At 46.2% G+C, this 23,467-nt stretch overlaps 1 protein-coding gene and 1 long non-coding RNA gene across 2 annotated transcripts in view; both read left to right on the top strand.

Annotated features, from left to right (window-relative positions):
* CTNNBL1 (catenin beta like 1) overlaps positions 1–22,749 on the top strand; it is a 172,778-nt gene extending 150,029 nt beyond the window's left edge. The window contains exons 14-16 of the mRNA XM_027078332.1: positions 11,103–11,240; positions 11,463–11,535; positions 22,550–22,749. Coding sequence (XP_026934133.1) covers positions 11,103–11,240; positions 11,463–11,535; positions 22,550–22,638 — 300 coding nt within the window. The 3' untranslated portion in view covers positions 22,639–22,749. The remainder of the gene's footprint in view (positions 1–11,102; positions 11,241–11,462; positions 11,536–22,549) is intronic.
* LOC113605214 (uncharacterized) lies at positions 11,542–21,566 on the top strand. Its single transcript, XR_003427105.1, has 2 exons — positions 11,542–20,030; positions 20,178–21,566. It is a non-coding gene; the product is annotated as an uncharacterized LOC113605214 (long non-coding RNA).
* Positions 22,750–23,467: the final 718 nt, after the last annotated feature.

The following is a 23,467-nucleotide window of genomic DNA, read 5'->3' as shown; positions in this document are numbered from 1 at the left end:
TTTGTGTTTCCATACAAATTGTGAAATTTTTTGTTCTAGTTCTGTGAAAAATGCCAGTGGTAGTTTGATAGGGATTGCATTGAATTTGTAGATTGCTTTGGGTAGTAGAGTCATTTTCACAATGTTGATTCTTCCAATCCAAGAACATGGTATATCTCTCCATCTATTTGTATCATCTTTAATTTCTTTCATCAGTGTCTTATAATTTTCTGCATAGAGGCCTTTTGTCTCCTTAGGTAGGTTTATTCCTAGATATTTTATTCTTTTTGTTGCAGTGGTAAATGGGAGTGTTTTCTTGATTTCACTTTCAGATTTTTCATCATTAGTGTATAGGAATGCCAGAGATTTCTGTGCATTAATTTTGTATCCTGCTACTTTACCAAATTCATTGATTAGCTCTAGTAGTTTTCTGGTAGCATCTTTAGGATTCTCTATGTTTAGTATCATGTCATCTGCAAACAGTGACAGTTTTACTTCTTTTCCGATTTGGATTCCTTTTATTTCCTTTTCTTCTCTGATTGCTGTGGCTAAAACTTCCAAAACTATGTTGAATAAGAGTGGTGAGAGTGGGCAACCTTGTCTTGTTCCTGATCTTAGTGGAAATGGTTTCAGTTTTTCACCATTGAGGATGATGTTGGCTGTGGGTTTGTCATATATGGCCTTTATTATGTTGAGGAAAGTTCCCTCTATGCCTACTTTCTGGAGGGTTTTTATCATAAATTGGTGTTGAATTTTCTCGAAAGCTTTCTCTGCATCTATTGAGATGATCATATGGTTTTTCTCCTTCAATTTGTTAATATGGTGTATCATGTTGATTGATTTGCGTATATCGAGGAATCCTTGCATTCCTGGAATAAACCCCACTTGATCATGGTGTATGATCCTTTTAATGTGCTGTTGGATTCTGTTTGCTAGTATTTTGTTGAGGATTTTTGCATCGATGTTCATCAGTGAACATCCTTGTTCATCTTTGTGACATCCTTGTCTGGTTTTGGTATCAGGGTGATGGTGGCCTCGTAGAATGAGTTTGGGAGTGTTCCTCCCTCTGCTATATTTTGGAAGAGTTTGAGAAGGACAGGTCTTAGCTCTTCTCTAAATGTTTGATAGAATTCGCCTGTGAAGCCATTTGGGCCTGGCCTTTTGTTTGTTGGAAGATTTTGAATCACAGTTTCAATTTCAGTGCTTGTGATTCATCTGTTCATATTTTCTATTTCTTCCTGATTCAGTCTTGGCAGGTTGTGCATTTGTAAGAATTTGTCCATTTCTTCCAGGTTTTCCATTTTATTGGCATAGAGTTGCTTGTAGTAATCTCTCATGATCTTTTGTATTTCTGTAGTGTCAGTTGTTACTTCTTTTTCATTTCTAATTCTATTGATTTGAGTCTACTCTCTTTTTTTCTTGATGAGTCTGGCTAATGGTTTATCAATTTTGTTTATCTTCTCAAAGAACCAGCTTTTAGTTTTATTGATCTTTGCTATTGTTTCCTTCATTTCTTTTTCATTTATTTCTGATCTGATTTTTATGATTTCTTTCCTTCTCCTAACTTTGGGGTTTTTTTGTTCTTCTTTCTCTAATTGCTTTAGGTGCAAGGTTAGGTTGTTTATTCGAGATGTTTCCTGTTTCTTAAGGTAGGATTGTATTGCTATAAACTTCCCTCTTAGAACTGCTTTTGCTGCATCCCATAGGTTTTGGGTCGTCGTGTCTCCATTGTCATTTGTTTCTAGGTATTTTTTGATTTCCTCTTTGATTTCTTCAGGGATCACTTTGTTATTAAGTAGTGTATTGTTTAGCTTCCATGTGTTTGTATTTTTTACAGATCTTTTCCTGTAGTTGATATCTAGTCTCATAGCATTGTGGTCGGAGAAGATACTTGATACAATTTCAATTTTCTTAAATTTACCAAGGCTTGATTTGTCACCTAAGATATGATCTATCCTGGAGAATGTTCCATGAGCACTTGAGAAAAATGTGTATTCTGTTGTTTTTGGATGGAATTTCCTATAAATATCAATTAAGTCCATCTTGTTTAATGTATCATTTAAATCTTGTGTTTCCTTATTTATTTTCATTTTGGATGATCTGTCCATTGGTGAAAGTGGGGTGTTAAAGTCCCCTACTATGAATGTGTTACTGTCGATTTCCCCTTTTATGGCTGTTAGTATTTGCCTTATGTATTGAGGTGTTCCTATGTTGGGTGCATAAATATTTACAATTGTTATATCTTCTTCTTGGATCAATCCATTGATCATTATGTATTGTCCTTCTTTGTCTCTTCTAATAGTCTTTATTTTAAAGCCTATTTTGTCTGATATGAGAATTGCTACTCCAGCTTTCTTTTGGTTTCCATTTGCATGGAATATCTTTTTCCATCCCCTCACTTTCAGTCTGTATGTGTCTCTAGGTCTGAAGTGGATCTCTTGTAGACAGCACATATATGGGTCTTGTTTTTGTATCCATTCAGCCAGTCTGTGTCTTTTGGTGGGAGCATTTAATCCATTTACGTTTAAGGTAATTATCGATATGGATGTTCCTATTCCCATTTTCTTAATTGTTTTGGGTTTGTTATTGTAGGTCTTTTCCTTCTCTTGTGTTTCTTGCCTAGAGAAGATCCTTTAGCATTTGTTGTAAAGCTGGTTTGATGGTGCTGAACTCTCTCAGCTTTTGCTTGTCTGTAAAGGTTTTAATTTCTCCATCAAATCTGAATGAGATCCTTGGTGGGTAGAGTAATCTTGTTGTAGGTTTTTCTCCTTCATCACTTTAAATATGTCCTGCCAGTCCCTTCTGGTTTGCAGAGTTTCTGCCGAAAGATCAGGTGTTAACCTTATGGGGATTCCCTTGTGTGTTATTTGTTGTTTTTCCCTTGCTGCTTTTAATATGTTTTCTTTGTATTTAATTTTTGACAGTTTGATTAATATGTGTCTTGGCGTGTTTCTCCTTGGATTTATCCTGTATGGGACTCTCTGTGCTTCCTGGACTTGATTAACTATTTCCTTTCCCATATTAGGGAAGTTTTCAACTATAATCTCTTCAAATATTTTCTCAGTCCCTTTCTTTTTCTCTTCTTCTTCTGGAACCCCTATAATTCGAATGTTGGTGTGTTTAATGTTGTCCCAGAGATCTCTGAGACTGTCCTCAGTTCTTTTCATTCTTTTTTCTTTATTCTGCTCTGCAGTAGTTATTTCCACTATTTTATCTTCCAGGTCACTTATCCGTTCTTCTGCCTCAGTTATTCTGCTATTGATCCCATCTAGAGTATTTTTAATTTCATTTATTGTGTTGTTCATCGTTGCTTGTTTCATCTTTAGTTCTTCTAGGTCCTTGTTAAATGTTCCTTGTATTTTCTCCATTCTATTTCCAAGATTTTGGATCATCTTTACTATCATTATTCTGAATTCTTTTTCAGGTACACTGCCTATTTCCTCTTCATTTGTTAGGTCTGGTGCGTTTTTATCTTACTCCTTCATCTGCTGTGTGTTTTTCTGTCTTCTCATTTTGCTTATCTTACTGTGTTTGGGGTCTCCTTTTTGCAGGCTGCAGGTTTGTAGTTCCTGTTGTTTTTGGTGTCTGTCCCCAGTGGCTAAGGTTGGTTCAGTGGGTTGTGTAGGCTTCCTGGTGGAGGGGACTAGTGCCTGTGTTCTGGTGGATGAGGCTGGATCTTGTCTTTCTGGTGTGCGGTCCACATCTGGTGGTGTTTTTTGGGGTGTCTGTGGACTTATTATGATTTTAGGCAGCCCCTCTGCTAATTGGTGGGGTTGTGTTCCTGTTTTGCTAGTTGTTTGTCATATTGTGTCCAGCACTGTAGCTTGCTTGTTGTTGAGTGAAGCTGGGTGTTGGTGTTGAGATGGAGATCTCTAGGAGATTTTCACCGTTTGATATTACGTGGAGCTGGCAGGTCTCTTGTGGACCAGTGTCCTGAAGTTGGCTCTCCCACCTCAGAGGCACAGCACTGACTCCTGGCTGCAGCACCAAGAGCCTTTCATCCACACAGCTCAGAAGAAAAGGGAGAAAAAGTAGAAAGAAAGAAAGAAAGAAAGAGGATAAAATAAAGTAAGGTAAAATAAAATAAAGTTATTAAAATAAAAAAAACTTTTAAGAAAAAAATTTTTGTTTAAAGTAAAAAAAAAAAAAGCAGACAGACAGAACCCTAGGACAAATGGTGAAAGCAAAGCTATACAGACAAAATCTCACACAGAAGCATACACAATACACACTGACAAAAAGAGGAAAAGGGGAAAAAATAATATATCTTGCTCCCAAAATCCACCTCCTCCATTTGGGATGATTCGTTGTCTATTCATGTATTCCACAGATGAAGGGTACATCAAGTTGACTGTGGAGCTTTAATCCGCTGCTTCTGAGGCAGCTGGGAGAGATTTCCCTTTCTGTTCTTTGTTCGCACAGCTCCCGGGGTTCAGCTTTGGATTTGGCCCCACCTCTGCGTGTAGGTCGCTGGAGGGCATCTGTTCTTCGCTCAGACAGGACGGGGTTAAAGGAGCAGCTGATTCCGGGGCTCTGGCTCACTCAGGCGCGGGGGAGGGAGGGGTACGGAGTGCGGGGCGAGCCTGCGGCGACAGAGGCCGGCATGACGTTGCACCAGCCTGAGGTGAATTCCCGGGAAAGTTGTCCTTGGATCCCGGGACCTTGGCAGTGGCGGGCTGCATAGGCTCCCCGGAAGCGGGGTGTGGATAGTGACCTGTGCTCGCACACAGGCTTCTTGGTGGCGGCAGCAGCAGCCTTAGTGTCTCCTGGCCGTCTCTGGGGTCCGCACTGATAACCGCGGCTCGAGCCCGTCTCTGGAGCTCCTTTAAGCAGCGCTCATAATCCCCTCTCCTCGCGCACCAGGAAACAGAGAGGGAAGAAAAAGTCTCTTGCCTCTTTGGCAGGTCTAGACTTTTTCCCGGACTCCCTCCCGGCTAGCCGTGGTGCACTAACCCCTTCAGGCTGTGTTCACGCCGCCAGTCCTCTCCCTGCGCTCTGACCCCGACCTACCGAAGCCCGAGCCTCAGCTCCCAGCCCCGCCTGCCCCGGCGGGTGAGCAGACAAGCCTCTCGGGCTGGTGAGTGCCGGTCGGCACTGATCCTCTGTGCGGGAATCTCTCCATTTTGCCCTCTGCACCCCTGTGGCTGCACTCTCCTCCGCAGCGCCGAAGTTTCTCCCCTCCGCCACCCGCAGTCTCCGCCCGCGAAGGGGCTTCTAGTGTGTGGAAACCTTTCCTCCTTCACGGCTCCCTCCCACTGGTGCAGGTCCCGTCCCTATTCTTTTGTCTCTGTTTATTCTTTTTTCTTTTGCCCTACCCAGGTACGTGGGGAGTTTCTTGCCTTTTGGGAGGTCTGAGGTCTTCTGCCCGCGTTCAGTAGGTGTTCTGTAGGAGTTGTTCCACGTGTAGATGTATTTCTGATGTATCTGTGGGGAGGAAGGTGATCTCCACGTCTTACTCTTCCGCCATCTTCCCAATCCTCTCCCATATTCCCATTTTAAGAGCACTTGATTTGCCTGCCCAAATTGTTTTAAAATAGCCTGTCTAATATAATAGCAGATCCAGGGGTTGTCTCTTTCTTATAGGGAAGTTTAATTTATTGATGAGAGGACGAGCTAATTGTCAGTACTAAACATGTCCTGTTGAGGTGACAGTTTGTGTCTTCTACTTGAGGCATGTCTCCCAGTGGCTCTTCTGACCGTCTAGGAGCACTGTCAGTCAACAGCTCCCGTCTGTCCATTTACCCATATGCAGGCAGAAACTCACTGCATCTGGTTATGAAGGTGCTTCAGTCCTAGATTTGCCACAGGTTATCAAAGCTAAAAGGAACCTTCAAGAAGGCCTGATCAGGGAAGACAGAGGTCAGCACCCCTACACTCTCCAACCTGTGATTGGTGTAAACAGTGCTGACTGACTGCAGTGTTCTTCCTCTACTGAGCTCCAACTTGGCTGCACAGTGCTTTTCCAATACGGTAATCTACAGCCATGACAGTGAAGTAGAGTTGGCACTCAGGAACCCTATTTCCCTTCCCTGATCCAGCTTAGGCTTCTAATTTCCAAGCAAAGAAGGCAAGGCCAAGAAAAATTAAATGACTTGCCTACAGACACTAGTAAGTTAGTATTAGAGTTGGGATCTGATCCCATTTGCTTAGCTCTTTAAGATGTCTAGGTCTTCCTCACGCACAGAAATCCAAAGAACCATATCAAGTCCTTATCTCAAGATCAAATTTTTATCTAGTGTCTTAGAAACGGAGAAAAAGAGCCAAAAATGCATTAATCCATTTATAAGAAGTTGACTCTGTTCACACATTGTGAGACGGGTGGATAATAAAGGTGACATACCATCCTACTTCTTTCTAAAACAGACCAGAACTTGAGAAGCCTAAAAGAACTGTACGCAAACTTCCTTATTTTCCATCAGAATAATACATAATCACCCTGCTCTTTTAAATTTCCCTTTAAACATGGAGTAAACATTTGTGCTCAGCTTCCGTGAATCCACTCAGCAGTAAATATTCCATGCCACAGAGTTGTAACAGGCTAGATTAGGGACTGTCCTGACAGCAGTCACCTTCTCTGTGTGCTGGTTTCTGTGATGCTTCTAAATCTGTCAGGGCACAAACTTTGTCTTAGAAGCCAGTCTGTGTTTCATCTTTGTGCCTGTTCAGTGCGGTGATGGTGATGCCTCTCTTGGAGATGAACTGTAATCATATCTCAGATCTACATTGGAAAATTTCACTTTCAAATCATGTGGCCTTGTGTCTAAAAGTAGAATGTCGAATTGAACGTTGTTAGAGTCTTGAAGTTCTGAGGAAAGAGGAAAAAATAGAATTTGTCAATGTTCTCTTGGGTCCAATCCTTTCCACATGACAGTATTTCGAGAAATGGGAAGGTACATTATGTCTGGTTAAAAGAAGATCAGATTGTGGGGAAGAGTATGAAAAAGAAAAAATCGCCAGGGGCACTTCTGATGTAATTGGAGAAATTTAATTTTGCTAAACTCTATTTCTTAAGCCTTTCTGTTATTTAGTATCTTCCTTTGTTCTCCAAACAGCTCTAAAACGTATACCTACACAACCATGGTAGTAGGAAAAGAGCACATTCTTGGATTTGAATCCCAGTTCTCCTACCCACTAGCCTTAGGCAGGTTGCTCTGCCTGAGTCAGTTTCCTCATCTGAAATGGGAGTAGCAATCCCTACCGCGTAATATTTGTGAGAAGTAAAGGAATCAGTATAGGTAAAGCACTTGGCACTATAATAAGCCCCCAGTAAACATTAGCTGCTCCTCCAAGGTGGGTAGATGGTGGTAGCAATGGCTATTATTCAGACTGCGTCACACAACGCCTGGTATGTAGTAATCAATCAAAAACTATGATCTGCCGGTAGCTAGGATCTAATAAGCAAAGAAACACTCCCTTCTTTCTCTTCTTTCTCTCTCTGAATGGCAGTGATATTCCGCTCTTGTTCTCTTCCACCCTAGCCGAGTTGACCCATGCTATTGTTCCCTCTGTTTAGAATGTTCTTTCCAGCTTGTCAAATTCCTTCAGAATCCAGCTCAAATGTTAGATTTCCCTTGAACTCTCCTGACTCCTCAAAACAAACTTAGTCTGTCCTTCTTCTGGAGTCCCATGGCACTCAGTACAGTTTGAGAGGTCCTTCATAATAGCCATTACTACATTTTAAAAAGAAGTTTGTTCATATTTGTTAACCTCATTAGACTTTAATCTCCTTGATTATGTAGACTGTCTTATTTATCTTTGCCGCCCCTGGTACGTCGTGTAATACCTGGCCCATAGTTCGGTGTTCAGGCAATCTTTACCAGGTAGATGAATGAATATGTTTCTCTCCAAGTTCCCATGTTTGGAAACCTCTAAGGGTTTGGTCTCTGTCCTCTCCTCTGCTCCCCTTCCCTCCCCTCCTCTCTTCCCCATCTGATATACTTCTCACATAGGCTGATACTGTGGCCTCCGAGCTGTACACTCTGCCTGCCTCTCAACACTTTAAGCCGATGTGTCCATCATAGAGGTGTTGGCACATTCTCATTCACTTTCCTGCACAGTGTAGTCTGCAGCTCATCATATCTGACTTCTCTGGCCAGCATTCAAGCCTCCCACCAGCTAGCCCTCCAAGGCACTGTCCCTCCCCATTTCCTAATGTTTCCCCTCCTACCCCATCCACAGAAGTCTTAGCACACACAGCTCATTAATACAGCTGAACTTCTACCTGCATTTTTCCAATCCTGTTTCACAAATGCTTTTCAAGAGTCTGTTATGCAAAAAAGTACCATGCAAGGTGCTTTCTAGGGTACAAAGATGATTTAAAACTTTACAACTCTTGCTTTCAAGGAACCTACACAGGAAAGAGGCACACGTCTGAATAACTATTGCAGGACAGGGCATGGGAGGTGCCATAAAAGAGGTACAAATCCAAAACTTGGGGGGTTTGAGGATTGAAAAATCACAGCAAGTTAGAAAACACTGAGACGTTTTTAAAGATCTCAGGAGAAGTTTTGTAAGGAGTATCACGTTTTAGACTTTAAATACATTATGATAGAGATTGGGGATTGGGAAGAGTACCAACATTACAAGCAAAAGTGAAGGGGCCAGAAAAGGGAGGGCAGGCCTGTTTGTGCTGTGTGTATGGGTCGGGAGCTAGTGAGCAGAAAGTATGAACTGCATAAGGCATTTTGCATAAGGCTTCGGACCACAGGAAGGCCTTCATTCTTAAGGCATTCATCCTGCTATGTCTGCCAGTCAGGATCCTTGAAACCTTACCTAAGTCACTTCTTCCCAATGCCCTAACATCTTAACCAGCCCTGATTAGCACCCACCACTTGTAATTACTTTAAATTTGTGGGTGCACTGTATCCCTTTACTTCTTGGTCATTTTCTGTGTTACTGTGACCTTCCCGGATAGACAGTCAGCTTCTTGGTGACTAAGACCAGGGCATCCCCTTACCTCCATTTTCATTCCTTTTCTGCCTTAACTCAATGCTTAAGAAGGTGTTCTTGCCACTAGGCACTTAGCAGGGTCCAGATTTGAACACTGTGCTTCATGGTATTCATTTCCACCTCAGAGGTGAGTTAGACAGGATTCCTGCCCCCGGGGAGTCCATATTCTAGTAACTGGTAATTATGAGCAACTTACTTAACCTCTGTGTGCCTTGGATTCTAATTTGTACAGTGGGATTAATAATCCCTTCCCTGCTCTCTTTAAATTTGGTAATAAGGACCATATACATAATAACACTTTAAACTCTGCAGCATTATAGAAATGTGAAGTATTAACAGCAAATGCTTTTTGCATGAGTGAAAGTCAAGAGTAATTTTCCTTCCTGGGCCCCCAGCTTCTGAACACTTAGGAGTTCTGGAGCAGGAAGTTATGATTATGAGCAAATGAGAAACTAAATAGGCCCTTCTACTTGTAAACTCCTTGGACGTCAGTCCAGTGCTCCATGACTACCTCATGAACGTTAGCACTATTACCAGATTACCAAGGAATTTGCTACTAAACAAAGCTATGAATTAGTGGTGGTGATTTACTGCGCAGTACAAGGCCTGGCAAATCTAGAACCCTCTTTTGCCTCTCAGACAGAGGCCTTTGGGAGTGAGATGAAAAGTAGCCTTGTGTAGCTGCAGGCTGGCCCCCTGGGCAAATAAAGAAGCATGTTATCTGCATCTAAATAGTCTCTGAAGGATGCTGGTTGGAGATTGATGACCACAGTGGTAAGTCCTTCGAGTTTGGGAGAGTGGAAAGCAGGGTCCCAAGGGCTTCTGTCAGTGACAGGAGCCTGAGTTGGCAGAGGGAACCATGGCCATAAAACCACTGACGGAATTAAGAAATGGATTGTCGTCATCAAAGGCATGTATTCAAGCACCTGTCTTCTTAGACCAGTCGCTAGTCGTGTAGAATGAGTCCCTCCTCCAGTTCTGACCCCTGAGAGATGACAGCCTAAAACGGAGATGTCTTTTTCCTTTCATTCACTGCATGGATGTTTACTGAGCTGGGGATGTAAAGACAAAATTCAGTCCCCACTTTCACAGAGCTCACAGTTCACCCTCATGAAATAAAGGGAGCTATAGAAACAGGGAGCTGATGATAACTGAAATCAGTGTGAATATGACGTGCCAGAAGAGGTCATGTCATGGAGTGACCTGCAAGGGTGCTGTCAGGAATTTTGGAAAGGAGGAGTTTTTAGCTTTAAGGCTCTGTAAGAGAGGTAGCTTAAAAATAGCGTTGGCTTGAGAGATACCCCAGAATCCCTAGGAAGGAAGGCCCTAAAGTCCCTGAGTTGGGAAGAAGAGCCCTCTTGGCAAAGGTGGTGGTAATCCACTGGATGAGGGACTTTGGAGGTGGAGGGGAATGAAAGTACTCTACAATGATTGTGATGGTGGTTACACAACTCTGACTATACTAATTGTATGGTATGTCAATTGTATCTCAATAAAGCTGTTTTTGTTTTTTTTAAAGAATCTACTAGAGAGGAATAGATATGGGGACAGCAAGTCTGATAGGTCTGGGGTTACAAAAGTTTAGGAAAGAGACTCGCATCACTCATTAGGACTTTGGCCTTGAGGGAGTATTGAACTTGTGGAATGAAATGGAAAGATGGGCAACATTTTGCATCTAACAAAATGTAAGCCAAAAGGGACACACAGATTGGGTACCTGTGCCATCACCAGGATACCAAGACAGAATCGTAGAGAAAGCAGCTCTCTTCCCTAGGTTAACTTGATTTGGAAGGGAAGGAGAATTAAGTATATCTGTAGAGAGGTTATTTATGGAGGCTGGAACGAAAGAGTAAAGAATGAGTAGAAGCAGATGAATAGATTTGTGTCCCCATCAGCTTATTTTTTCAGGTTGAATATGTTGATGAGATCATTTTGGCCCTGAGTAACTGTATAGGAAAAATGGACTTTAATCTTGACTCCCTGGGCCAACAAGAGAACATAAGATACTTTAGAGTAATGGGAGAAGCAGGAGGCAAATCGAGGCAGAGTGGTTTTCTTTTGTTGTTGTAGTTGTAGTTACTACTCTTCTGTGTATTATGGGTGGACTAGAAACCTATTCTTTCCTCCTTCACTCACTGTGTGGCTTTTATTCCCAAACGTTCATTCATTTCTAGGACATGGTCCGGCGTGGAGAAATCATAGACAATGACATTGAGGATGAGTTCTACCTCCGGCGCTTGGATGCAGGGCTTTTTGTTCTCCAGCACATCTGCTACATCATGGCAGAGATCTGCAATGCCAACGTGCCCCAGGTAGGAGGGAGCTGCCCCTGGATGGGCCCTTCCTTCCCTGACTCCTTGCTTGCCACCTGCTTAGGTAGAATGGAGCGAATCACACTCTCCTTGAATTCCTTCACTCTATGTGGGCCCTCTCTTTCAGGGGGTGAGGTGAATACTTTCAATGACGTATTCTGATGTCTACCAGGGCAAATGATGCTTTTTCTTTCTCTTTCCACTCTTCCCCTTCCTTATTAGATTCGCCAGAGGGTTCACCAAATCCTAAATATGCGTGGAAGCTCCATCAAAATTGTCAGGCACATCATCAAGGGTGAGTTGCACGTTGCTTGTGTCTGGGGCTCCAGGGAAATTACGCAATGCTTTCTGTCTCTGTCAATATCCCTGGAATTTGGTGCATAACATTCTCTGCACTGAAGGCTTAAGTGTGTTGTCCAGTTCAGTGTGTGTCCAGGTCATCTTGTCAGAATACCGAAGACTAACCTAGTTATTCTCTGCCTCTAACCCTCTAGTTCCAGAATTTTAAAAACACATAACAAACAAGGAGCACTAGGTGTTGGAAATTTAAAAACAAAACAAAAAAACACCAAACCAGAAATAAACAAAAAAATCTAGTTCCAAGCTGCATGTAGTGGAAGGAAATTGCTTTCTTAGGGGAAGAAAACAAGGAACTAACAAGAACTACCTGGAATTAAGGCAGAAGGAAGTGAATCTGAGGCAGTGTGGTATAGTAGAAAAAGCATGCCTGCTTTCCAGTGCTAGCACTGCCTTCCGCCAGCTGTGTGAGCATGATCTAGAAGAAATTTTGCAAAGGTTCACAAGATACTTACATGATCCATCCAGTGTAGTGCCTGGCACACAGAAAGTGCTTGGGCGAATTTCCTTCACCTACCCCAACGGGTCTCTCAAATGCTGTTGTATCTTTGGCTGGGCCTGACTCAGCTGGAATGGCTCCCAAGGGGCCTCCAGTCGGTGAGCATGCTCTCAATCAGCTCAGTGGTGCAGTTCCACCCTCGAGCCACTTAGCACAGACTAACACACATGGCGTCTAGAAGCCTGTATTGGCTTTTATAGTACTGATAATGCCAGAGTTCAGAGAGAGAGTCGTGATGGACGTAACTGCAGGCACATCATCTCTCTCTCTCTGACCCTTGTCCTGCCCACTTCTAAGATGAGAGATTAGGCTAGATTTACTCAGAGGGTTTGCCTGTAAGTGGCTTATAACTCCTGTTACATGTGGGAGATGAAATGTGGAGATAAATGATACATACAATAAAGTGAAGAGAAGTTAAGAGCCATGGGCTCTGGGATCTGGCTCCTGAAACAGAATCCTGGCTCTGCTGTTTACTGTGATACCTTGGGCAAGGTATCCAACTGCTCTGGGACCTCATAGATTAGGTAAAAGGATTAAATGAGATGATATATGGAAAATATCTCAAGTTAATAAGTTCTTGGCAAATGTGAACTATTATGAGTATTATGAACTATTATGATGATGATTATCATTAGCAGCATTATAAGTGAGGCACGGCTAAAACCCCATGGGAAGCCTTGTGGGAATAGTAACATTGAGCTGGGTCTTAGACATTCCAAAACAAAGGAACAGTGTGAGTGAAAACATAGGACTGGAAATCACATGATCAGCACAGCCCTCCCAGGAGGGTGGGGATGGTAAATCCGTCGTGCCCATTTTGTAGATGGAGCCTTCAAGGCATTGGAATTTATTGTCTTCTCCCTCAGAAAGAGGAAAGGGGGAACTTGTTCATGAGCCTGGCCTAGCATCTTCCACAGTGGCACCATGGGTGCTCCCTCTTTCTCAGTGTCACATTCGCATGAGTTACTGCTCAGGGTGTCATGCCACCTCCTCCCTAATGTGCAGCTGTGGTGATTTGCAACCCCAGCCTTTAAATGGCATTTACTTTCAACGCCCACATGTTCAATTAGAACTTTTTATTACTCTCAGCTCTACTCTCCTGCATTTAGGCTTCTCCCTGCACCTCCATTCCTGTGATCAAAACAGTGATCTGAGAAAGGAAAAGTGTTTTTAACAGGTGCTGACACGTAGTAGGTGGATGCTTTTCTTTCAGAGATCCTAACACATATACCTGAGGTTATTCAGGATTTCCAGTTGCTGTGAGCCAGCCTCTGTCTCCCTCAGATCCCAGTTTATTCCCCAAGTGCCTGTTAAAGCACTGGGTGCATACTGGGTGCTGAATAGACATTTGTTGATTGTCTGGGCAGGTGAGCAGGTGAGCAGCCTGCACAGATGCTGTGTTCATTCCCACCACTCTTGTTCCTCTCCCCTGTTGCTTTCTTTTCCCGCTCTGTCCAGACTCTCAGATCCCTCCTTCCAGACCCAGGTCCGGCCCTTCAGCTCTCTCGCCATCACCCTTCACAGCCAATCCATTAGTAAAGCTGCCACGTCTGCCTCCAGTCTCCATCCTGAATCAATCCACTTCTCTCCATGTGTTATTTCCCATCATAGCACCCAGTTTATTTCCTTCCTAGCCCTTATCACAGTCTGTAATTACTTTTATTTATGTCTTTGTTTCCTTGGTTTGTGTGTCTCATACATTAAAATGTAAGCTCCGTGACGTAAGGACATTGGCTCGTTCTCCGTGTCTCCTCAGCACCTAGAGCAATGCCAGGCACATAATGGACACCCGGTGAATATTTTAAACATTGTTGAATTAAACCCTACCCTTGCATGAATTTAAATTGGCAAACGTTTACTGTGACTCTCCTCAGGGCTCGGCACAGTGCTAATACTGTGCTACTAAGGTGTCACACAGCACCTGCCCTCATGGAGCTTATGGTCTTCTGGGGAACATAGATGTAGAAATGACCAACCATAATCAAGCTAAGTGAAATACACACTCCAACAACTACTCAGCTGGCATTGCTGGGTGCCAAGCTCTGTATCCAGTACTAGAGATACAAGGAAGAATAAATAAGCAAGATCCCTATTCTTGAGGGTTCATGGTCTAGCTGGGAGAGATACTCGAAACTAACTATGATGTGCTAGGTGCTGTGTTAAAGTTGTGAACAGCGTTAAGGGAGTGATAAGGGGGCAGTAATGGAGGCACAGGCCATACCAAGGAATCCCAGGGGAGGAGAGGCTGGTCCCAGGACTTGGAATGGTGTCCCAGAGGGAAAGGCACGTCCCAGGCAGAAGGAGCAAACGTCCAACACAGGACATCAGTGGCCTTCATATGGACTCTGCCACATCAGTGGAGGCCAAGCGGGGGTGAGGGAGGCTGGAGCATTGGGTGGGGTTGGGAGTATTGCTGGGCAAGTCTCTCGAGTTCTGTTGGGTACACAGTGAGTTTGGGTTACGGGTAGCACCTGCATCCCTTTGTTGGCCAGCAGAGAGTAGACATTCTCATTGGGGCGGGAGAGGTGCTTGTTTGGACAATTTGAAGTCAGTAGTATGGAGGTGATATTTAAAGCCAGGAGATTAGATGTCATTGCCCAGGTCAAAGAAGTCCTCACAGGACGCTGACCACTGAAAACAAACAAGAGAAAGTGTTCTCTCCAGATGGAAGGTTAAGGTTATAATAAAGGGCTCTCGCTGGCCCCAGGAAGCCCATCTGCCTGCGGTGTTGGGCGGTGGAGCTGTGCCACAGGCTGCCTCTCAGCAGCCCCTGAAAGTGGTGCAATGAGCAAGCTCCGAGCAGTGCTGGGGTTGCAAAGGGGTGAGGCTACCGCAGGGCTGGATAGGGGTGGCGTCTGGTCTCTGTTCAGGCCCACCTCTTAAAAGCCTTCACGCCCTCCCCCTCCTGCCTCCACCCTTCATTCCATCACAATGCACGAAAAAACAAAGCCTCACAAAGAAAGCCAGCTCATCAGTCTGTCCTCTTTGATTTTAATTTTGTTTTTCAGTTTGGGTTGCTTCCTTTTTTTTTTTTTTAACGTGCTAATTAGATGCAAGCTTCTTTCTTTGATTTTATGTCCTATATATTTCCTAAGTTTTGCTGGCAGGATGACAGCTGATGTATCCCTTGAGGTCTCAGGAAAACGCTGATGAGGCAAGCCCAGCAGGGGACTCTTCCCGTTATATTTCAGTCCCCTTTCTCACGATCTTCCTCCCTCCTTTTCTGTTGGGGGTGCCAAGAGAGCTGGGGAAAATTGATGGCTCACTAAAGTCCCTTGGTTTGCAGACTGCTTACTCAGTGCTCCCAAAGTCCAGCTTTCCCTGAACTCGCAGCAGCTCTGGCCTAAGGCCTCTGGTGCCCGCCTAGGGGACGGTGGTCTCTGTGCCAGAGAAGGACCACGCGCTCTGAAAGGGCAGTGACAGTCGTCCTGGCTTTTACCTTCTGGTGCCTGGCCCACGCCTGGCGCAGAGAAGGGGCTCAGCTAATGCTTATTGAGGGTACTGCTGAGGTGGTGCTTCAGGCTTCTTTGTGCTGTTCCAGAAATCCGGGACCAGTAGGTAGAGTGGTCTCTCCTGAGCACGTCCTCTGTGCCAGGCTTTTAATGTATGTTCTCTGGTTCTCACGATGGTCCTAAAAGCAGGATTACAGTCTCCATTTTGCAGATAAGGTAACCAAGACTTGTGGTTAAGGTTAAGGGATGTTACCCAAGTCACTATTAATGCTGGAAACTGGATCCAGACTCAGTCGGTCTTCCATCTGGCAGAAAGGAGAGCTCTAACTGTACCAATTGGCTGATACACTCCTACTGCATTTTAAGAAAGAAAATTCAGGGCATCCACCTTTACAGAGTACCCACTGGCATCACAGGGCACTAGGTGGGCTCCTTAGATGAGTGAGACACTTAGGAGGCCCTGTCCCCAGGGCAATTCAGTGCCATCACAGGTGAGATAAATAAGCACAACACAAAGCAGATTGAAGTCAGTGCTAAGGTATGGAGTGAGACTCAAGAAAGCACAGTTAATTCTGCTGGAGATTAAAAAGGAGCTTGAAGATCCAGAGAGGCTGCACAGAGGAGGAGGTGCTCGGGGTGTTTTTTTTTTAATTGTGCTAAAATATGCATAGGAGTCACCATTTTAACCATTGCAGCTGTCACCACCCCCTGTCCGTAGAACTTATTTTCATCTTGCAAAACTGAAACTCTGTACCCATGAAACACTTACTCCCCATTCCCTCCTCCCCCAGCCCCTGGCAGCCACCCTTGTATATTCCGTTCCTGGGAGGTTGATGACTGTAAGTAAGGAGATGGCTTCCTGAAGCCCGTGAAGGACCTCCATGTGCAGATGCAGATGTGCACTGAGTGGTCCTGTCCTTGGATATGGAGTAGGCACTGTGACCTGGGAATACTTCGTATAAATACTTGTGCCAGGGGTTAGCCTGGAAGCCTCTGGTGAGTCTCCTGGATGTTTTAGTCACTGGTGAAAGTTGTTGGAAGATCAGGTGGTGCTGGGCTGTTTGGCAGAGGAAAGCTTAGAGGATTACTGACTCAAAACTCTTGTCACTGGTGGTGAAAAGACTGAGCCAAAGACTTCAGAATGCTTTCAGAGATTGGCTCCCGGCCCTTTGATTTGCTTGTGTTCTTTATGGCTTGAAGTCTTCTCTCAGAAGCTCATAAACACGTATTTCCATATTGAGTTCAGCTCTTGGTAACCTGAGCTTTGCCTCTGTGATTTGAAAGCTGCAGAAGCTGATAGGGTTTCTCTTCCGGTGACACGTTGATGTGTGTGACTTGCACCAGGCCGTGGCTGCTATGGCCTCTAGGGTTGGGAGGCAGGAAAGGACCCCGGAGGGGCTGTTTAACCTTAGGCAGCTACTTGCCCTCTCCCTAAGCCACAGTGTCTATAAGATGAGGGTAATCTGCCTCAAAAGGTTGCTGTGGGAATGAGATGAGGTGCTGCAGGTAAAGTGCCTACATGTTGGCACGTAATAAGTGCCTGATAATGGTAGCTACCGTCACCGTTGTGATTCACATCCCAGCTCACGCAGGAATAAGCAGAGCTGAGAGGCACAGGCCAGCAAGAATTCTGGCTCTCTGTAACTTGGGGTAAGTTAGTAGATAACCGGTTTGAGCCTTCCTTTACTCCTCTGTAAGAAACAAACCGAAAGTGAATACTGCCCCAAGGAAGGCTGAGGTTGAGATGCAGTTGGGGGCCTGGGACAGAATACTTGCTCAGTAAATGCAGGTTCCTTCCTTCCCTTCCTTGGCCTAATCCTTTCACCAGTGCTGGCAGGAAAGCCCATGGACCAGCACCCAGGCCATACTCCTCAGGGCCTGGTGGGGGTGGAAGGGGTAGGTGGTGCTTTTTCAAGCAGCTGAAAGGTCTGTGGGAAAATGGTCTATAGGGATGTGACCCTGTTAGCGCTGTAAGCAAAGGGTAAGTTTCCTTCTCCTCCTCCTTTAAGTAGGTTTCATTTTAATCAGATCCCTGATGAAGCTTATATCCCCAGTTGCAGCCCCAGCACAACATCCTCCTCCTAGAGAAGTGACATTAGTCCCTCCACACGCATCCTTGTCGTTAAGGACTCTCTGTTAGACCTCAAGGATTTTACTTTCCCAGTTTCTATTTTGTGATTATTTCTATGTCTTCAAGGTTTTCGGTGTAAAAATATTGGCGTTCCTCTTCTCCCCACTCGCCCTTCCTCCTGCACTTTTTCAAGGGTGAGTGTTTAAGGCTTAAGGTCCAGGGATCTGAACCAGGCTTGTGAGCGCTGGTCCCAGTCTCCGTCCTCAAAGACAGTCCTTCCCCATCCGCCAGCCCGGGTGTCCCTCCCTCTTCCTCTTACCAAAAACAGAACAGCTTGTATTCCATGTCTGAATAGTAAACCTGCTGTCTAAAGTTTGCTTTAATATTTATGCGTTCAGCACTGCTGCCTGTTTTTGATCTCCATCAAAGCTTTTATTGTAAGAGCATTTGAAAATGCTGGGGAAGTCGAGAAGGGAGTCTATGTGTACACCGTCTTTCTCACTCTCCAACCCGACTCACGCTCTTCCTGTCTCCCCTCTCCCTCTCCCCTACCCTGAAGTTCTCCCTTCATCTAGCGTCTCTCTTTTTACTGCATTCTCTCCCTTTCTTACACACACACACACACACACACACACACACACACACACGTGCGCGCGCGTGCGCACAGAGCAAAGAGGACTCTTTCCCGAGACCTCTGGGAGGAATCTGTTCAATATTTATAAACTGCTGCAGCAGCTTTAATAACCAGAGGAAGCTGGCACCACCAAGGTCTGCTCCAAATAGGATTCTACTCTGGAAACAAAGAATGAGTTCGGGTAGGGGGTAGAGGGTGAGAGGTGAGGTACACAGTTGGTAGCAGCTGCCACGGCCAGTGGGAGAGCACCCGGGGCTTGTCAGACCCGGTGGGCCTGGCCCTGTGGCTGGCTTGCTGCGGGACCCTGGCCGGTCACCTGTCCATCCAGTTGCAGTACATTTCTGAGAGGCCTGCCAGCCCTGACACTCAGTGACCTGGCATGAAGGAGCATGGCCCCAGCAGCCCACTCCACATCTGTTCTGGCTGCTGAGGCCCCTTTACTCCAGGACATTCCCTCCAGAGCCTTACCTTTTTTTTTTTTTTAACATCTTTCTTGGAGTATAATTGCTTTACAGTGGTGTGTTAGTTTCTGCTTTATAACAAAATGAATCATCTATACATATACATATATCCGCATATCTCCTCCCTCTTGCATCTCCCTCTCACCCTCCCTATCCCACCCCTCTAGGTGGTCACAAAGCGCTGAAGAGCCTTACCTTTTGTGAGGACGTTGTAGCCAGACGCCCTGCCACGGCTGGGCTGCTTTGGAGATTTTTTCCCCAAAGGATGGGGAACAGGCAGGGTAAGATAACTGCCTAGGTAAGAGGATGCCACTTTGGGGACCGGCTCCCCAGCCCCACCCCCATGGCTTTTGACGTGCCTTTTTCACTTCTGACACATGTTCTTGGTTTGAATATCAGTTCCTCTACCATCCTAGACTTGGGCAGGTTGCTTCAGTTCTCTAATATGCCTCAGTTTCCTCATCTCTAAACAGAGGTGGTGCTCTTTGCCTTATAGGATTGCTGCAAAGATTATATGAGACAATATAGATAAATGTCTGGCACGTAAACAGTGTTCACCACATGTGAGGTCCCATTCCACTCTGTACAGGATAGCCCCTCTTCCAGATCCTACTAACTTCCTTCACAGCCCATCTCCAGAGAGCAGGTAATCTGACTGTTTCCTCCTTCCCCACATGTGGAGCAACAGAGGAGACTTGTCCATTGGGTGAGTGCTCTGTGTACAGCGGTGGCATGTGTTTTTCTAAGGCCTTTGGAGGGGTGATTCAGCAGGGGATTGATACAAACTTTGGGCCTCTATTCTGCGCATCCCTAGAAAGAGATTAGGTCCCTCCAGGGAAGTTGGCTTTACTTGGAAAAAAATCACTGCCCCAAAGGATCAGACTGTTTCTCCACTTCCCTCTCTCCTGGGTCTGAGAATACATTGGAACAAAGTGTTAGTTCAGTCCATTAAGACTCTTGCTTTCAGACCATGCCTCTGAGGGTATTAAATGCTATAATGGTCATTTCTGTCTCTCCTGGGGCAGCGGCTAGATCATTCACATGTGAGTAAGAGATACCACTTACATACAGCCCCTAGCCTTCTCCCGCAGCCCAGTTTCTGTTCTCCCATCACCCCAGCCCTCCCTTTAAGGAGACTTAATAGAAGGGATCACAGCCATTTGCTGTTGGAGGTGATGGATGGGCCTAACAGAAGAGGATGATTTCCAGGGGGAGACACACAGCTGGCACATGTCTGAATCCCAAGTCCCGTTTTCCGGCACATGTCCAAAGTAATAAAGAGGATGGAGGAAAAATGAAGAAGTGGCAGGGGCAAGGTATTTCTCCATCACGGTGGGGGATGGGAGGTAGGGGAGGGTTTGCAGGCTTTCTTCCCTTTCCCCACTCTTTGTCTGATTTGGGTGAGCAGATGTTTTATTATGCAGAAGCCTCTTGCAAGAGAGTTTTCTATTGTTCCATTTCAGGCCACCCCAGGCAGGGAGCTGGGGGCAGACCCGCAGGCACTCATTCCTGAGCCACTGCTTTGAGAGCTTATTCACAGCACCAGACTGGTAGTTGGCTCTCAGCCAAGCTCTGCTGGGAATTTAGCTGAAAGTAAGGCGGAAGCCCCTACCTTCATGACGCTGTCAGTCTAGAGGGAGAGAGGGGACAAGTAGAAGATGATCTAGAAGTCAGGCCTGCGGTGGAGACAGAGGCTTGAGGACAGGAACAGGAGTCAGAGGTGAGCGGGCGGGGCTTTGCGGAGAAGGTGTCCTTGAAGGATGTGTGGTGTTTCTCTGAGAGAGATGTTGCTGGCCTGAGCAAAGCAGGCTCAGGGAGGGAGCTAGCGTATCTTGAACATCTGTTATTATAGGTTCTTTACATGCATTTGCTGAGGGGGAGACCACGCAAGGCCACCTAGGATTGTGAGTCAGAGTCAGGATACAAACACAGCCCACAGTGTTGCACCATCTCCTGTCTGAGGGCGGGGGCAGGGCACGGTCAGCGCACAGAGGATTTGGCTCTCCGTCCCCCGTCCCCGTCCACGGTGCTCTGGGAGCCACCACAGGAAACCCAGGGCCCCAGTCACCACACAGGCCCTGCACTCTCATCCCTAAGCTCCACACATCATTTCTGTGCCATATCGCACCCCTTCCCGCCTCCTAAAACCAGCTGACCACATAATCTGGGGGGGCCAGGACACTTTTGAGAATAAAATGGAGGTGTGTTAAGTACTCTGTTGGGATAACAGGGGAAACGGGACCATATGTTTACCCACCTTACAACTCTTTGATTAGGTTCTGTCATCAGCATCATGTCCTGTATTCCCATCCTCTTTAGGCGTATTTCCTTTATCTTCCTGCTCTAACTAAAACTGTCTCTACCGGGGATGGGTCCTCTCAAGTGGTACCTACTTTCTCCCACATGCCTTTTACCACTGGAGACGGAGGAGGGGCCTTCCACGCTCCTCCTGGGCGTCTCTAGACCATTCTTTCTCCCTCCCTCTTTCCAAAAAACACCCATTTGTTTCAATCTCATGTCAGTGGACTGTACCGCAGCCCCCCCCTTCGTGGTGCAGACACCTGTTCCCCTTATTCCCTGGAGGAATTCCAAGCTCCCTGTCACCCTCTCCACTACCCTGTCGTATTTCTTAGCAACTTCACTATCCACATCTCTTTCTCTCACGCCCCATTTCCAGTCTCTCAGTAAATCCTGCTGGATCCACCTTCAGAATACATCTAAAATCTGAAGACTTCTCACCTCTACCATGACCTCCTTGGACCAAACCACCAATCAAATCACATCTCCTTCCTTCTGCCCTTGCCACCTTAAGGGTATCTTCCGCACAGCAGCTAGAGTGAGCTGGCTAAAGTCAAATCATGTCATTCCTCTGCTTAAAACGCTCTTATAACTTCTCATCTCAGGGGAAAGTCCAAAGTCCTTACAGTGGCCCGACACGACCTGTGCCCCGCCCCTCCCCGGCTCTGAGCTCCTTGCTCACCGCAGAGGGTCCAGGCATGCTCCCCTCTCAGCCCCTGCTCTGCTTGCCCCTCTGCCACTCGCTCCCAGATATTCCCCCACACACCTGCTTCAGGTCTTTAATCAAATCCCCCATCTCTGTGAGGCCTTCTGACAGCCACCCTATGTATTTTATTTGCCTTTCGGTTTGTCTCCCCCACTAGAAAGTAGGCTCCACAAGTGCAGAGATTTTCACCTGTCCTGTTTTGATCAGGACTTTATCCCCGTTGCCTCAGATAGTGGTTCTCAAATGTGAGCAGCATGAGCACTGCCTGGAGGGCTTGTTCACAGACTGCTGGGCCCCGTCCTCAGAGCTTCCTAATAAGTAGGTCTGGACTGGACCCAACTCTACATTTCTTTTTTTTTGGCTGCGCCACGCAGCTTGTGAAATCTTAGTTCCCCGACCAGGGATTGAACCCAGGCCCCGGCAGTGAAAGTGCCAAGTTCTCACCACTGCCCCGCCAGGGAAGTCCCCAGATCTGCATTTCTAACAAGTTCCTGCGTGATGTTGCTGCTGTTGGTTGGGGTTCCCGCTCTGAGAACCACTGGGTCTGGGCAGCATCTGCCCATAATAGCATCCACTGTGTGTGTTAAGTGAAGAAAGGCTGCAGCTAGGAGGGGACTGCGGGCAGGGACAGGGGAGTTGGGCCCTTTCCCCCATGGGCCTTGAATGCAAGACCAAGGAGTTTGCACACAACTGCCACCGTGGCTGCCACTGGAGGCATTAGAGCAGCACACACCCCACGGGAGCTGGGGTTCAGGGAGAGGCATGATGTGACCCGGCCACGAAGGACCCCACGCCTCAGATTCATGCCTAACCCTGCCTTTGTCTCCCCAGAGTATGCAGAGAACATCGGGGATGGCCGGAGCCCGGAGTTCCGGGACAGCGAGCAGAAGCGCATCCTGGGCTTGCTGGAGAACTTCTAGCGGCCCCTGGCCCTGGGCAGCAGGGACTCTCTCTGGGCCTCCCCCAGAAACAGTTTTTACGGAGCTCGATGTGACTTTTGGACAAATAAAAGCTAGTTTTGGTATTCCTGGGCTGGTGTTCTCTGTACCTTCTAACCTTTACCCAACACCTTTCCCAGCAGTGCTCACGGAACGCGTCTGAGGAAGCTTAGTGGTTGGCCTCCCCCTTCCAGTGAGGAAACTGAGGCTCTGAGAGCAGATGAGTGATAAAGTGGCCACTGTGGCTGCCCTGGGGGTTGCGGTGAGGCTGCCCATCTGCAGCTGGGAAGGGGAAGGCATGGACTGGGGACCTCTCTGGGGCTTCCAGCCCTGACACGAAAAGCCTGGGCGTGTAACACGAGGTACGTGGCTCGTACAGAAGCACCCTAGGGAGGGCTTCCTGGCACTGCAAGGCCGCCCGCAGAGCACACAGTCCTCAGAGCAGCGGTCTGAACCCCGGGCACATGTCCGAGTCACTCTGGTTGGAAGGGGGCTTAAAAATACATATCAGTGTTGAGCCCTGCCCCAGAATGATGAAATCGGAATGTCCAGTGAGGCCCAGGCCCTGGAACTGTCCTAAGCCCCCAGGTGGTTCCTAGCGTCAGGGTGAGAGCTACCACTTTAGAGTAGACAGGGCGTCCAAATCCAGCTGCATTGTTTACCAGCTGTGGCAGTTTGGATAAGTGACTTCACCTTCTTGAATCTCACTTCCTTCATCTGCAGAGTGGGGGTAATAATACCCATTTGGTGATTTCTTTTGTCCTTCCCTCACATGTCTGTGGCTTCAGAATTGCAGTCTCACCCCTTTTAC

The sequence above is a fragment of the Aethalodelphis obliquidens genome, unplaced genomic scaffold (assembly GCF_003676395.1).
Source record: "Aethalodelphis obliquidens isolate GAN/ISIS:26980383/991018 unplaced genomic scaffold, ASM367639v1 scaffold42, whole genome shotgun sequence".
NCBI lineage: Eukaryota > Metazoa > Chordata > Mammalia > Artiodactyla > Delphinidae > Aethalodelphis > Aethalodelphis obliquidens.
This window is presented reverse-complemented; position numbering and strand designations above follow the sequence as displayed.